Source organism: Ornithodoros turicata, chromosome 7 (assembly GCF_037126465.1).
Source record: "Ornithodoros turicata isolate Travis chromosome 7, ASM3712646v1, whole genome shotgun sequence".
Lineage (NCBI taxonomy): Eukaryota > Metazoa > Arthropoda > Arachnida > Ixodida > Argasidae > Ornithodoros > Ornithodoros turicata.
In genome coordinates, this window is record NC_088207.1 from 48,387,273 (window position 1) to 48,401,258 (window position 13,986).

The 13,986-nt window shown below is 45.1% G+C and overlaps 2 protein-coding genes and 1 long non-coding RNA gene across 4 annotated transcripts; 1 reads left to right on the forward strand and 2 right to left on the reverse strand.

The window, feature by feature from the left end:
• Window positions 1-217: 217 nt before the first annotated feature.
• Window positions 218-8,221, reverse strand: LOC135401350 (CCAAT/enhancer-binding protein zeta-like). The gene is made up of 17 exons (XM_064633721.1): window positions 7,936-8,221; window positions 7,764-7,875; window positions 7,086-7,277; window positions 6,959-7,026; window positions 6,487-6,693; window positions 4,770-4,967; window positions 4,298-4,567; window positions 4,022-4,201; window positions 3,609-3,776; window positions 2,785-3,131; window positions 2,063-2,248; window positions 1,471-1,636; window positions 1,148-1,358; window positions 885-960; window positions 767-803; window positions 558-639; window positions 218-480 (listed from the first exon to the last, which is right to left on the reverse strand). The coding sequence occupies exons 1-17, from the start codon at window positions 8,131-8,133 to the stop codon at window positions 341-343; spliced, it is 2,838 nt and encodes a 945-aa protein (XP_064489791.1). The 5' UTR covers window positions 8,134-8,221; the 3' UTR covers window positions 218-340.
• Window positions 8,222-8,480: 259 nt separating this feature from the next.
• On the forward strand, window positions 8,481-10,823 carry LOC135401353 (copper chaperone for superoxide dismutase-like). Of its 2 annotated transcripts, none has more exons than XM_064633723.1 (6): window positions 8,481-8,691; window positions 8,822-9,026; window positions 9,104-9,287; window positions 9,352-9,400; window positions 9,505-9,697; window positions 10,633-10,823. In XM_064633723.1, the coding sequence occupies exons 1-6, from the start codon at window positions 8,656-8,658 to the stop codon at window positions 10,797-10,799; spliced, it is 834 nt and encodes a 277-aa protein (XP_064489793.1). In that variant the 5' UTR covers window positions 8,481-8,655; the 3' UTR covers window positions 10,800-10,823. The 2 variants fall into 2 exon arrangements, with proteins under 2 accessions (XP_064489793.1, XP_064489794.1); XM_064633724.1 differs by having other exon boundaries at window positions 8,485-8,691; window positions 9,537-9,697.
• Window positions 10,459-12,544, reverse strand: LOC135401354 (uncharacterized). Its single transcript, XR_010424789.1, has 3 exons — window positions 12,440-12,544; window positions 11,596-11,838; window positions 10,459-10,978 (listed from the first exon to the last, which is right to left on the reverse strand). It is a non-coding gene; the product is annotated as an uncharacterized LOC135401354 (long non-coding RNA).
• Window positions 12,545-13,986: the final 1,442 nt, after the last annotated feature.

The window sequence follows — 13,986 nt, forward strand, 5'->3', positions numbered from 1 at the left end:
GAGAGTTTGAAGGGCTGAGATGTGGCAGTCACCAAAAAAGTCAGAGGGCGACAGGAATCAAACTCGCCCAAAACCCAACAAAGCCCAAACCCCAGAACCCAAACCGAACCTTAAAAAAATAACGGTTCCGATACCTGCAAGGGCCTGCTACTACTATGCTGGGAGAAATTTTGTACCTTCTACAGATCTGAAAAAAAATAAAAATCTACAAGTGACAGTACTTGCACAAAAAATTTATAATCACCACGCTCTCAAAAGTAGCACAGGAGATTTTTGCACAAAATGTGCAGAAGCAGATAAGCAAGCAACCGCTGCACTGTTCCCCCGAGAGTATTTATGTTTAACGTTTTTTCCCTCTTGTGCCAAACTTCCCTCTTCTGGATGCTGTTCTGGCCCCACCGTGCTTTCGCTTTCGACTTCTCCAATCTTGTCCACGTACCCATGCATCACGTTCCATCTCCCACTTCAGTTGCTTCACACCTGTTACAATATTACAATGTCCCATTAGTATATCATACATATCATTACCAAGTCGCAGCATTGGTTAAGAGACTCACTGGCATTGTCCTTGTTGGACAAGGCTTTTGTTGAAGTGGTGTCAACACCAGAGGTAGCATTCTCGTCAAGCAAGTGAGAAAACTGAAATACAACGAGGGCAGATTACGCGTATGTCACCATCATGTGCTGTTGAGCAGCACTGTAAAGGATCTCCCCAAGACATTCATTCGAGGTAATTGTAAAAATACCAGTGTTATGACTACTTTACCTGTTCTGCTGAAGCCAGCAGGCCATTCAGACTAAACCTAGGAAGAGCAAGAAAATGTGGTTATTATCAAGCACAGTAACAAAACAAAGACTACTGCACCGTGTCAAAAATCACTTACGAGTTCCCTTTCTTGCCAATACCATAGGAGAGAGCATGCTTCTTCTTGGGTGCTGACATTGGCTCACCAAATTCATCTAAAAATGTATTCAAAGGCAAGAGGAGAATGAAAACATGTTCCACACTGTGTGGTCGCCCCACGTGCACAGATACATCATACACACTAATCGTAGCATTTGTATGTACAGCAAAAAAAAAAAATCAGTGGACATAATAATTATGCATGCTATGAACAGTCACCACGGTACCAACAGCTTTGCTTACCATCGCCAGAAAATTCAATATCCTCTTCCCTGATGCCACCTGTAGTCTTGGCTTCAGCTATATCTCCTTCAAACTCCTTGAAAGCGCCTTGGAATTCCTCATCATTCTGCAAATCACCCAAGTCCACTTCCTCTTCGTCGAGGTCAATGTCTAGGTCATCTTCGGATTCTTCAGAATCATCTGAAGCCTGCTTCGTGGTTCCTTTCTTTTTCTGCAATAAGTGTGTACAAGAATAAGTACGTCTGCCATCAACTTTGTCAGATACAAATCTCTAAGTTCACATATATAGGGGGTTCTATTCTAGATCTGTATGCAAATCTCACATTTCTACTTGCAAAATCACCAGCGAAGTCCAGCTCCTTGTCAAACTCTGGCTCACACAGGTCGAGCAAACGTTCAACGTCGTCACTCGCAACACTGTCGGCGTCATCATCGGCACCTTTGCGCTTCTTTTTCTTTTTGTCCGCGAGGCCTGTTTGATGGAAGTACCTGGAAAAAATTGACATATAAGTGTGTGGTGTATGTATCGCCGCGGTCGCTGGGAGGGGCGGGCGAGATGTCCGCACGTGAAAATGTGGGTGTGCAAATTATGCGATTTTAATTTTCTTGGCATTTTTCGTGCCAAACTAGGGGTGTGCAAATTATGCGATGGCACTAAATACTGCATGTGAGGAAATACGGTAAAAAAAAAGTGAGCACGTATAGGAAGAAGAGCGTGCACACAAACATGCTGCACAACGTGCATACATGAATTAAGCTATGTGCTTTATCTCTTCTAACAACTAAACACTCATTTCGTTTGTGTGTGTGACTTTTTAAGCTTTTCGACCTCAATTTGTTCCAGCATCAACCGCAATACAGTAAGCCACTGAGTTTCTCAGACCACTGCAGGAGAGGCATCAACGGATCACTTACCTGTACAGGAACCTCTCTTCTGGCGGTATATTTCCTGGAGCTAGGTTCATATAGTCCCTGCTCAACACACTGAGCTTGCGTACCCCACTTGGGCGGTAGTGCCTCCTCTTGCCGAAGACTGCATCTGCAGAGTCCTTAGCCTCTTGCTCAGTTGGTACCTGCTTCTTAGGGTTACGGTACACAAACCTGTGCATGACCAACTCCTGATTTAGAACTGCCCTAAGCGCTACGTTCTCTAAGGCAATCACAAATAGTTCCCACACATCTAGGGTTGCCACCAGGCCAGTATTATACCGGCACGGCTGGTTATTTGCGCTCTCTGCCGGTTGCCGGTAGGAAGGTGATACCGGCAGCCTTTTGCCGGTATTTGTGACTCAAGACCTTTTCATAGGGGCTTTTGTGGGGTTTTGCCTTCAACATTCGACTACATCTTGAATAAATCTGGAGCACAGACCCAACTCCGCAGTCACCAGTCGTTTTCTTAACTATTCCTTATTATTATTATTCCTTATTATCATTGTTATTCATTAAGTCTTGTGTTCGGAGGGGACAAGAGCAGTGGTTGTGCAAAGCTGTTGGTGGTTGTGTCGAGCCAGCTGCAACGTTCCTCACCCACTTTCCCTCTCCCACGAGCCTTTCGTCCTTTCCCTCTATTCCACCTCCTCTCCCTCAGCCGGTATTTTTCACTCCGAAAGGTGGCAACCCTACACACATCCTCTCACCTGTCGAGGAAGCGTGCCAAGGTAAAGTCTTGCAGCGGATCCCCTGGGTAAGACAAGGTTGTCCCGTGAAGGATGTGTTTTGCAAACAATGCCACTGATGGATGATGGTGGTGGGCAAGGTGGTTCAGCTCCCATGGCATGCTGTATTCCGCACCGCAGTACAGTGGGTTACGGGCCCAGGGGTCGTAACTTCGCGGGTCTCGTCCAGCTGCTTTCTGGGGGTGGAGATTCACATGAACCCAAGATGGAGTGGCATCCTTCTCTTCTTGCGGAGATACCCCATTCCCTCCTCCAGACTTGCTTTCATTGGATTCTGCAGATTTATCTTCGACATTCTCGTCCTCATCCTTTGTAAGAAAACAGTGTGACGTGAAGGCTCACCTTCCCATTACAGTCATTAAAGAGCAGCGAGTAAGTGACATGGTGACAAACAAGACAATTCTGAAAGTGGAACAAGATACAATGCTTGCAACAGTACCTACAAAATGCTAACTTTTGAGGAGCCAATGCTAGAAGATATGGTACAAGCCTTGGGGAGGTATAAGCATGATATATTTGAAATTATGGTGGAGATTTAAATAGCAAAATTTACAATCACGTGAAGGCTTCAGATTATCATTTTTTTATGTACCTGGGGGAGGCCTAAGATTACAGTATATATAGGCCCTAGTGTATTGTTTTTGTTTTGAATCTAGGGTAATAATCGGGTTCTATCTCAGGAGCTGTAAAACAGAGCAAAAATCAGGTTGTAGAGGTATATATTGGGTGGAAAGCAAATTTTCTAAAGAAACATTCCCAAAGAGGAATGACAATACACAGCTTACGCTATCATTGGGAGCATCCTCATAATGTTCTTCTTCTTCATCCTCCTGCAGTTGACATGCTCCATTATCAAGAAAAGTTGTTTCTAGAACTTTGGGCTTGGCCTTCTGAAGCTCGGAGATAAGAATCATCACTCCACATACGATGTGTGGTGACAGATACATGCACCCCTGAAATGACAATAACAGCAAAGTTTACCTATGTATGCATCACAAGCTCCCTCAAGCCCCTTGCTATTTCGTTTAATGAGCGCACACGTTCATGTGAGCAAGTAAAGTAAAAGTTGTACCCGCACCATATGAGGCGGGTACACCTCTTTTTTCAACTCTTTTGCCAAAGTTTCTACCTGCAGGTCAGAGAGCTGCACCCATGCTCACTCATGCACATTCTAACTTCTCTAGCTGGGAGCACTTACCTGCAGAAGACGTTTAAGGAAGGCCTTGACTCTACGAATCTCTGTGTCACGATTCAGTGACTGATACAGTAAATTGAGGAACATGGCTTGGAAATGAGAGTGCTCAATTGCTGGGTCAAGCAACTTTCTGTACATGGCGTTGTAGAAGCGGTCCGAAAATGAACTCCTAGTGTCCAACACCTGAAGTGCAGAGCAAGCGAGCAAAGTGATCTTTATGGCACCCTTTCACATCCTTAGCAACGGGATACATCCGCGAGAAGAAGAATATTGCGTTACCTGATAGATTAGCATCAGCGACTGCACAGACACGTTGAAGTCAGCCAAATGTACCATACGGAACACAATGTCGAGATGGTCATCCAAGAACGCTCCCGTTCCATCAGGATCGTTTGAACGTGCGTACGGAAATGCCCGGTTAACACCCGTCAGTAATACCCGCAGAGTACGGGAGTCCGCTTCACCGGCGTGGGCACATTTCTTGAAGAAGCCGAAGTAGAGCCGGACTAGCTGGCGTGCCAAGTCTCCTTCGTCGTCTGACAATAATAACTGTTGACATGAAAAAAGATATTACATTCCTGGATAACTCTTGCCCGGAAATTGGTGAATTAAAACTCTGCAGGGTCTCTAACAGCAGCAACTAAACAAACGGTTCTTTCAAAATCGTAAAGAAATAAGGCAACCACATGCTGGAAGGCGTCCAAAAACACAAAAGGGATATTTCAGTTTTCATGTTTAACTCACTACTCACCTGACTAAGAAAACACAGGCCATAGTACTGGGCCTTCGGTGAAATGTTGGGCCGGTACAGCAGACGTTCCACTTCAGCCACAACTGCGGGCTTGATCAGGGGATGTTGGCCCGTCAGCTGAGTGAGGAAATGAGAGGCCCTAGATGCTACAGAGTGCATCCGATCCCCCAACTTGTTCACGAGGTGCTCCAGCAGACGCTGCATGAAATGTCGCGTAGATCAACTTTTTAAAAGGTTTTCTTAATTTCCACTACTCGCATGTCAGAGAAGCCATATGTTCTAATGCACTACAAGAGAAATTGTCGTCATATTAGAAGGCACAGGATACCTATAGCCTTTAAGTTTATCATGCTGCACTTGAGAAGACTACATAGTCATCTTCACCACACGACTGCATTCCTGACGAAACTCGGAACAGGCAATTTTTAGATAGCGGGTGCCATCTGGCAACTGTGCTACATGTAGGAGTGTACACGCTGCACTACACTACACCAAATTCTAATAGAGACAAACGATTGTGGATGCCACAGCTCATAAAATGGAATGACCTCCAAAGATTTATTATTAGTAGTATTAACCCTCTGAAGGGTATGGGCGCACCAGTGTGTCTGAAGCTCTTGGTTTGAATTTTTGCGCCCTCTCTGTATGATGCTGTGGCGCTGCTTTAGGAGCGATCTTTGGCTGCTTGAGGCTTCTCCGAGGGCCTATGGCCCCCACCTGTGGGCTATTTCTAAAAGTATACTGGTAATATTGCTGAAGGGTGAGCATCGCCCGTACTTCATACGGTGGCGAAGTCCATACGGTCCACCATACGAACTTCATACGGTTGCGCTAACACGCAACGCAGCACACTCAGCTACAGAAAGACACAGAATTCCCGTACGTTGAACGCGACGAAGGCCTCTACGTACCGCCGTGCCTTCAACACACTCTCACAAGCCTTTGTTGACAAGTCAAAAAAACAAAACGTGTTCTGTTATACATGACCCAAGTGCAAATGTAAGCAATATGACTATCAAAGGTTTATGGGATATTCATAGCAATACTCGATAAATAAATTTCCAAAATTCATCAGCTTTATTACGTTGTTTATGGAGCCTTAGCGATTTTGGAACACGGCTGCAATTTTTGTCTGCCTTAACTCTGCATTATCTTAACTCTGCATCATTAATTAATTAATTAATTAATTAATTAATGATGCACATTATCCACATAATACTGTACAATGTCAGTTTTCATTTCCAGAACGGAATTGTGTATTCCATATGCACGCTTAGGGCCTTGTGTTTTCGGGTTTTATGTTCGCCTAAAAAAATTGGGGGGGGGGGGGGGGGGGGGGGGGGGGCTAAAAATAAATCTGGTTTTATTTCAGGAGCCATATAACAGGGTAAAATCGGGAGATGACAGGTGGCAAAGCACACCTGGCAAATAAAAAAAATTTGCGCTTAGAGCATTTTAGAGGAACACAACCACGTGCTGAATGTGAAGTACTTCACGTTAGTCAGTGCTGGTATTGGCAGCTCAGTTGGCGCTTTGCCAGGCTAGTTTTCGAGGGGTTTCGGGTTCTACTAGATTTAACCATAAAACACAAGGCAAAATGCATGCTGCATACTTTGTTTTATGTATGGCTTCAACTTTACGCCCTTACAAGTCCTATAATGTATAGTATCCCACTTTACAGAATGAGAAGGCTATGCCAAGCAATGTTTACACGTACCTGCTCCTGTTCAGGGTTGTGAGCCAAAAGATGGTACATACAAGCAACGGCACGCAGTTTCATCTTGTCAACTTGATCAAATGACACCTTCTCTACTGCTTCAAGGAATGTAACATATCTGTTCTTCAGCAGATCTTCAAAGTGCCATAGAAGGAGCTTTTTTGAATCCCCTACGTCCTTGACGGAGTGTACCTCACCTAGGGGTCGCTGCAGAAACAGGAGCATTTACATTTTTCTAAGTATTTTCTAAGTATGTAGAAATATAGCTCTAATAAATACAACAAATTAAATATAAATTTCTATGATGTGTGACATCTTTTTAAAAAATACACGCAAGACAGGCTTGGGGTAAGAGTCATAGAACGCTCATCAGCTTTTTTTCTTTGTGTCTGTCCACAAATTTTGAAGAAAAAACAAAGACCGTAACAAGGGTGGTCCAAGTATGTTTGCTCACAGACAGAATGTACATTACCTGGGAAAAAGCTTTTAATTTTGCATCAGGTTTCAGAAGATCAGAGAGAAACAGGTCCCTCAGGCCATCTGAAAAGTGCATAGCATGTGAGTTTTCATGCAAGTACAATGTGCTTCGGACTACACACCCATTGCCATGAGGCATTCTTTCTTGCCCTTGGGCGAAACCATGCTGATGAGGGTGTCCAAGCTTGAAAGATTATGTACAGGACTATCTTGAATGAGCAGCGTGTGTGCAGCCACTTTGTCTGCCAGTGTGCCCTTCGAAAGCACTGTGTGAACCCACTGCATCTCCGACCGGCGTGAACGTGACTCCGTATCTGCGAGCATTTAAAACGTTGCCGTCACAGTTTTTGCAGCGGACACTCTGATAGGCTACCAATAGTGGGGAATAAAGGTCAAGTAGATGAAAAACAAACTGCAAGTGAAGAAGTTCAACATGGAGTTTTGGTTCCCTGAGGAATGCTGTCAACATGCTGGAATGAATGCATGGTAATACATGTGTTTGTGCTGAGAGTTGAAGCACGGCCTGGAAGATATCTTACGTAAAGTGGCAATAAAAAGGGAATTTTTGAAAGTTGTCTTTGCATCATAACAAGGTTGGCACAAAATGTTACCAAAGACACACACACGGGACGGAACACCTTCTGTACACGGTGCTTATCCTCGTTTCGGGACATCGGATGTAGCAACGACACTGAAATTGTAGTTTTGTTATGAAATGGTGATTATCACAACTTTCTAACTTGAAGAGAAGTGGGGATATGATATGATTGATAGCATATGAAAAAATGAAGACATCTTACGCTTCTTGTAGAGTTCGCCGTCGTGTTGGTGAAGAGCTTGAGCAAGCCTCCGTTTTAGAATTACGTCTTCGGTTTCATTTTGCACTTTTCCTGTGCTTTTGCCTTCTGGTAGCTGCAACATTAACAGCATTGCTAAGAACTATTCACTACACCACAGCACAACAGTACCTACCTGCTCATACCACTTTTTTCCAGGTTTTGCAAGAAGTGTGTTGTGCGTAATTCCGAAGGTACTGCTTGTCGTAGATCCATTCTCGCGTTTGCCAGCAACCATGTTCTTGGTTTCAAAATTCACCTTCTTGGACTGCATCTTTGCTGGAGGTTTGTACCCCTTACTTTCGGGTACTGGGTGTGTGGTTTTGGCCTTCATGTATTACACAAGAAAAACTCCAAGACAAACCATGCGAGATTGCCCACATGGCTTGCAAACTAGTTCGCCACCGTATCCGTCCATCTATCCATAGCATGATCCATAGCCATCCATCCAGCTGTTGTTAATCGGACCCCGATCCCCCGATCCGGAAGCAAGAGTTGCGGTTGCGCCTGCCTGCCCATGAGTGATTGGGTGTGATTTGTTATTACACATTATAATTGCTTTTATTTTTGTTTCATGCTTTTTAATATAGTTCATATATTTGTTTACTTATTTGTGATTTGGTAATCGCAATGACATTTCGGACCTTTCAGATACTACATGAGATACTACGTCTCGGGTTTTGTGGTTTTGTTTTGTTTATGAATTCGAAACCGTCATGGAGGAAAGGCTCAAGCAACGCCGTTATATTGTAAATTGCAGTACCTGACTCTTTTTAGCGCTGACGTGCTGGTGCCCACCCATCAGTTGAAGCGTACTTCTAATGTGTATCACTGCTGTGCATAAAACTAATTAGACATGGCGTCCAACGCCGCCGAGAGCTCGTCCTCAAAGGTATCGTCTGCTCGCAGGCGGCATGTAACGTAGATCGTGACAGTTGAAGAAATTCTTGTCTTGTACTTGCGGGTAGTCCTCCACGTATCTCTCTTTCGTGTATGATATTAGCATGTATCTCTTCCACTAGTTGGAGTTCGACGTCAACATGACATGCAACTCGTGTGCTTCGAAAGTGCAGCAGTCGTTGGAAACCATCGGTGTCAAGAAATTCGACATTGATGTGCAGAACCAAAGCGTAGTTGTTGACACTGATATTCCATTCGCGAAAGTTCTGGGTGCTATACAGGCTACTGGGAAGAAAGCAGTTCTTAAAGGTTACGGCTCACCTCAAGGTAAAACACAACATGGAAACATGTTTCTGATCACCCCAGTGTACTCATGACCTGCCATACGACTTATTTTATCACAGGAACAAGTTCAAAACCATCAGCTGTGGCCGAAATTTTCAGCACATCGGGCATCATGGGTGTAGTTCGATTTTCACAAATTTCTGACAGAGAATGTGTCATAGATGGAACTATAGACGGTCTCAGTGACGGAGTGCACAGGGTCGAGATACACGAGCTCGGCGATCTGTCAAATGGATGCGAAAGGTTATTAACGTTACCTACGTAGCCCATTGTTATCGCTATACATGGTATCTTATCTTTATCGCAGCACTGGAGATGTCTATGAACCTCGGACTGGTGTTGTAGGAAATTCCCAGGTTAGTACCCCTGGATATCTGTTGCAAGGTGTTTTGAAAATTTGCTATTTTGTGTTCATATTCCTTGCCATTGAAGGGTTGCGGCTCTGGTATTCAAATTTCAGTTTCTGAACAGAGATGCCATCATTGCTTTCAGAAGTATGGATGCCTTGGTGAAGTGGAGCCAGACAGTACTGGGAGAAGCGTATTTAGGAAAACGAATGAGCTGGTTAAAGTCAGCGACATTATTGGGAGGTCACTTCTTATATGTTCTGCGAGGTCCCCAACTGCTAGTAAAGGATGTGATATTAATTCAAGGTCTGTATGAAAGGGATCACAAGTTCCCTCAGTACAGCTGTCTGCAACATCAACTTTAACGCGGTGATGGCTGACGGTGCAGTTGGAGGGCCACCCTATCGGCGCGAAGTAGAATCATAGGGAGAGGACGGTGTGGGCTATCCCGTTCATACTTGGAGAGTGTTTATCAAGCGTCAGACTCTCTGTTCCGAATGCGCGGAGAAGGGTTACCGTGAGGGGGATTCTGGACAAACCCCCCCCCCCCAAGCATGAGTGGGATAGCCTCTCTCTCCAACTGCTCCGCCACCCGTCGCTGCGTTTAAGTTAAAGTTGCAGAGAGCTGTAAATATGGCTGGCAAAGCACCTCAAAATTGTACTTGATGCAAAGTTCCAAGCACCTGCTATAGAGTACCATATTACAAATGTAAGGTAAGGTGTGAAGTACTGAACAAAATACTTTAAAGTACCTCTCAAGTATATTGCATGTTTGTATTGCCTCACGTTTTAGTGTTTGACGGTGACAGAAAGTGAGGATAAAAAGCTTTGATTGGCACTGCTCCCTCGTGAACATGGACTGTAACAGATGGCTCAATATGCATAGCAGTCAGCTGTGCGTGTGCAAAATATTATTTCCCAACTCATCCAGCTATCCAGACACGCACACGCAAAAAAAAAACATTTTATATTTTTCAAGTTGTTGCCTACAAGCAGTGTAATTCAGTACATGGCAGGGAACTACAGGAGAAAATTCTAGCACAAAGTACACAATTGTCCTTAAAGTGAAGTACAAGTACTCGTATGTGTATATTTAAGCAGTGCGTGGTGCTTGCAGGTGCTCCTCATTACTGCTCAGTGCATGCCTCCGTTTCGTTTGTACTGTGGACATTCTTTATTGTACAGACGGACATCGACAGGAATGTGTTTGTATCTGCTTGTCTGCTTTTCTTCTCTTTCAGGCTTGCTTGTGGCATTATCGCTAGAGCATCTGGAATATCTCAAAATCCAAAGCGCATTTGCGCGTGTGATGGAGTCAGCATTTGGGACGAAGCTAATGCTCCAACTAAATAGTGATTACAAACAAATAAATAAATTACACGCTGTATTTTTTATACTGAACAAATAAAGGCCTACATCTTTGTAAGTACAAGCCAGTAATGAGAGTAAATATAAGACACCCATAGAAGAGGACACAACTGAAACATTTCGCTTTGGAAGATCAGGAACAGAGAAACCTGTAGAAGGAAGTGCACATGCAGGACTGACGGAACGTGGTGTGCTTCGGACATCGCCATCTTGCCTGAGCTGAAAGTATTTACATAACACTTTTTTTTAGGTGAGTTTCTCACCCTGACATCATGCTCCACGTGACCTTCCGACGCCACTCGCTCAAACGTCGCCCACCTACGCATTGCTGATAAAGGCCCAATAAGGCTGAAACAGCTGTCCAATGCTGGTGTGGCGACGTTTGGGACTTATAAACATATGTTCAACGTGCAGCCAAAGAGCCTCTGCTAATTTTCTTCACTTACATATATGTTTGTAAGTCAAACGTCGCCATGCCAGTACTGGACAGCTGTTTCGGCCTTCTTGGGCCTCATCAGCAGAACGCAGGCAGGCAACGTTTGAGCAGATGGCGTCAGAAGGTCACGTAACACGTGATTCCTCCCGTCAGGGTGAGCCAACTCACCACTGAAAGTCCAGTGCAAAGTCAGTGAAGTATACAAGGGGAAAAATAGCCGGAGGCCTTTGGCTGCACATATAGCATATGTTTGTAAGTCAAACGTCGCCATGCCAGTACTGGACAGCTGTTCCGGCCTTCTTGGGCCTCATCAGCAGAACGCAGGCAGGCAACGTTTGAGCGGATGGCGTCAGAAGGTCACGTAACACGTGATTCCGCCCGTCAGGGTGAGCCAACTTACCACTCAAAGCCCAGTGCAAAGCCAGTGAAGTATACAAGGGGAAAAATATCCGGAGGCCTTTGGCTGCACGTATGCATATGTTTGTAAGTCAAACGTCGCCATGCCAGTACTGGACAGCTGTTCCGGCCTTTGGACTGGAATTTGTGGATTAGGAATGATTCACGCTGTTGCCTGCTACGGTCAGAGGGGAAACCAGATTGTAAGATGTACACGCGGATGTCCTTGGATGAGTGGCCGGTTTGACTGAAATGACATGACACAGGGAGATTTGGTTTCTTTGTATTATCGGATCTGTGATTATTAAAACGAATTCGGAAGATGTTGTAGTTTGGCCAACATATTGTGCTTTGCATGCGTTGCATTCTAATAGACACTGTCAGCGAAGTAAGAATCCATCGCAAGGCATCGCTGCTTATCGAAATGCAGGTATAGCAGATGACAACGGAGGCGCACCGGCCGACGGCCGAGAGAGAGAACCACGAGACACGAACGGAAGAGGACGCGTGGCCGCACGGCGCGTTGTAATTTTATGCTATATCTATTATGCAACCTATCAAATAAAAATCAGTTATCCCGTTACGAATCCACTTTGACTACGGTGCTCACGACTGACAATATACTACGTTGGATGAGTTTGTGCTGCATGGGTGGCAGCCTTCGGTTGTAGGAGGTGGCTTATTGACTTTTGCGCTGACTAAGTGGTCTTGAAGATAATCTTCAAGACCACTTAGTCAACGCAAATGTTAGTTTTTAGATAGTTAGTTAGGGAAGTAGTCGCCTTCAAAGTAGAATATGAATGAAGTAGTCTTTTCTGGGCAATTATAATCTTGATGCAAAGTGGTACCTGAAATGCTAGCGAGAACTGCCTCGGAGACATAGCAGACGAGCCTTGGAAGCATGGAGGAAGGAAAGAGAGGAGGAGCCCTACTGCTCCGAGAAGTGAAGCTGAGATTGCAGGCCACTCCAGTGACGTCACCGCTCGCTCCAACGCATAGTTTCGGAATACTTGGAGAGGTGTTGTTGTGGTAGCGCGCCGAACTGGCCCCGAAAGCGGCTAGAGTCACTGTACTGGGGGAAGAGTATCGCATTCGCTTTCCCCGTGCCGCCGCCTTGCTCATTCGCCGAGGCGCGTCACGTGGTGCGTTTTCCTCCTCTTTGCTTCCAACCTCCCGCCGGGTCTCCGGGGCATGCAATAGCTGGGACGCATGTGCGCGTACGTTCGTGTGGCGCTCTTGGTGTTTTGTACGTGTAATGTATCTCAGAGAGCTGAGGAACTACGAACAACCATGTCTGGATGTTGTGCTGCAACGGGACAGAGTCAGGGAAAGCATTTTTCTGCATTCCGACGGGCAAAAGTGACGAAACGCGTAGATCGGCACAGAACCTGCCGGAAGAACTTCGCGCCTACGAATAACACACGCTTGAGCGAGGTAAATTTCGTGGCGTGTTTATTTTTCATTGCAGAACCTTTGCACACAGTACTGAATAACAGTTCAACTGTGCGAAGAACAGCCGTGCGTATCAAAGTAGTGTTTGTTGGATCTTCCCATTGCGTTCCCTGTCCTGCGGTGCTAACAAAACGTCACTGTCAGGACCACTTCACACGCGACGACTTCGAGGACAAGGAGATTCGAAAGAAGTTGAAGTGGACAGCAGTCCGAAGCAGTTTTGCATACCGGACACCTACGGGGCTGAGGAAGGCTCCTATCCCCCGTTCTTCGCACGCAGAGTTCTCCGAGGAGTCACTAAAAGACTTGCACACTGAAGTTGATGACAACATAGTGTAAGATCAAGGGGCAGTGGAGGATAGTAATGCGTCGAGATATATGTAGATATGCACTATGAAAATTATTGGAACTTATGAAAACCATTCTTAAATATTGAGCTGTAATTGTGAGTGAATCAACTTTGCAGAGGAAGACAACACCGTCACAAACCAGAGCATCGAGGAATATGCACAGGGAAAACTTGCAGACGAGTCATGTGATGGTCCTTCGACGAGGTCGCCGTCTTAAAAGGAACGAGCAAAGGCTGAGACGGAGAGGCTGAGAGAAATTTAATTGCGAAGAGACGAGAATAAAACTGGTGGAGGTTATTTATGTCAACCTGAAGCTCCACACACGAGCACTATAGTTTTATGTCCACAAAACAAGTTAACTAAAAGGGAAAAAAAAACATCTATAGAGCGCAAACGAGACTCGACGATGCCTTTTAGAGGCGAACACGAGCCAACATAATTCGTGTGTTAGCTACAGAATACAACAAACGATACTGTAGTGACGCTTGTGACCTGTTTCATTAAGTATTAGCCGAGTCCCACCACAGGAAGTCACAAAATGTTTGATGCACTGCCGCGAAATCAACGCGTTGTAACACTGACTACAGCTATCC

Bases quoted from the DNA above. Each gene is read 5' to 3' on its own strand.
- LOC135401350 (XM_064633721.1), bottom strand. From the start codon at position 8,133: ATGAAGGCCAAAACCACACACCCAGTACCCGAAAGTAAGGGGTACAAA. The intron at 3,777-4,021 runs GTAAGTGCTCCC...TTGTCATTTCAG, and splicing joins TCCTTAAACGTCTTCTGCAG to GGGTGCATGTATCTGTCACC. The intron at 481-557 runs GTGAGTCTCTTA...ATATTGTAACAG, and splicing joins GTCCAACAAGGACAATGCCA to GTGTGAAGCAACTGAAGTGG.
- LOC135401353 (XM_064633723.1), top strand. From the start codon at position 8,656: ATGGCGTCCAACGCCGCCGAGAGCTCGTCCTCAAAG. The intron at 9,401-9,504 runs GTTAGTACCCCT...TTCAAATTTCAG, and splicing joins GTGTTGTAGGAAATTCCCAG to TTTCTGAACAGAGATGCCAT. The intron at 9,698-10,632 runs GTCTGTATGAAA...CTTCTCTTTCAG, and splicing joins GGATGTGATATTAATTCAAG to GCTTGCTTGTGGCATTATCG.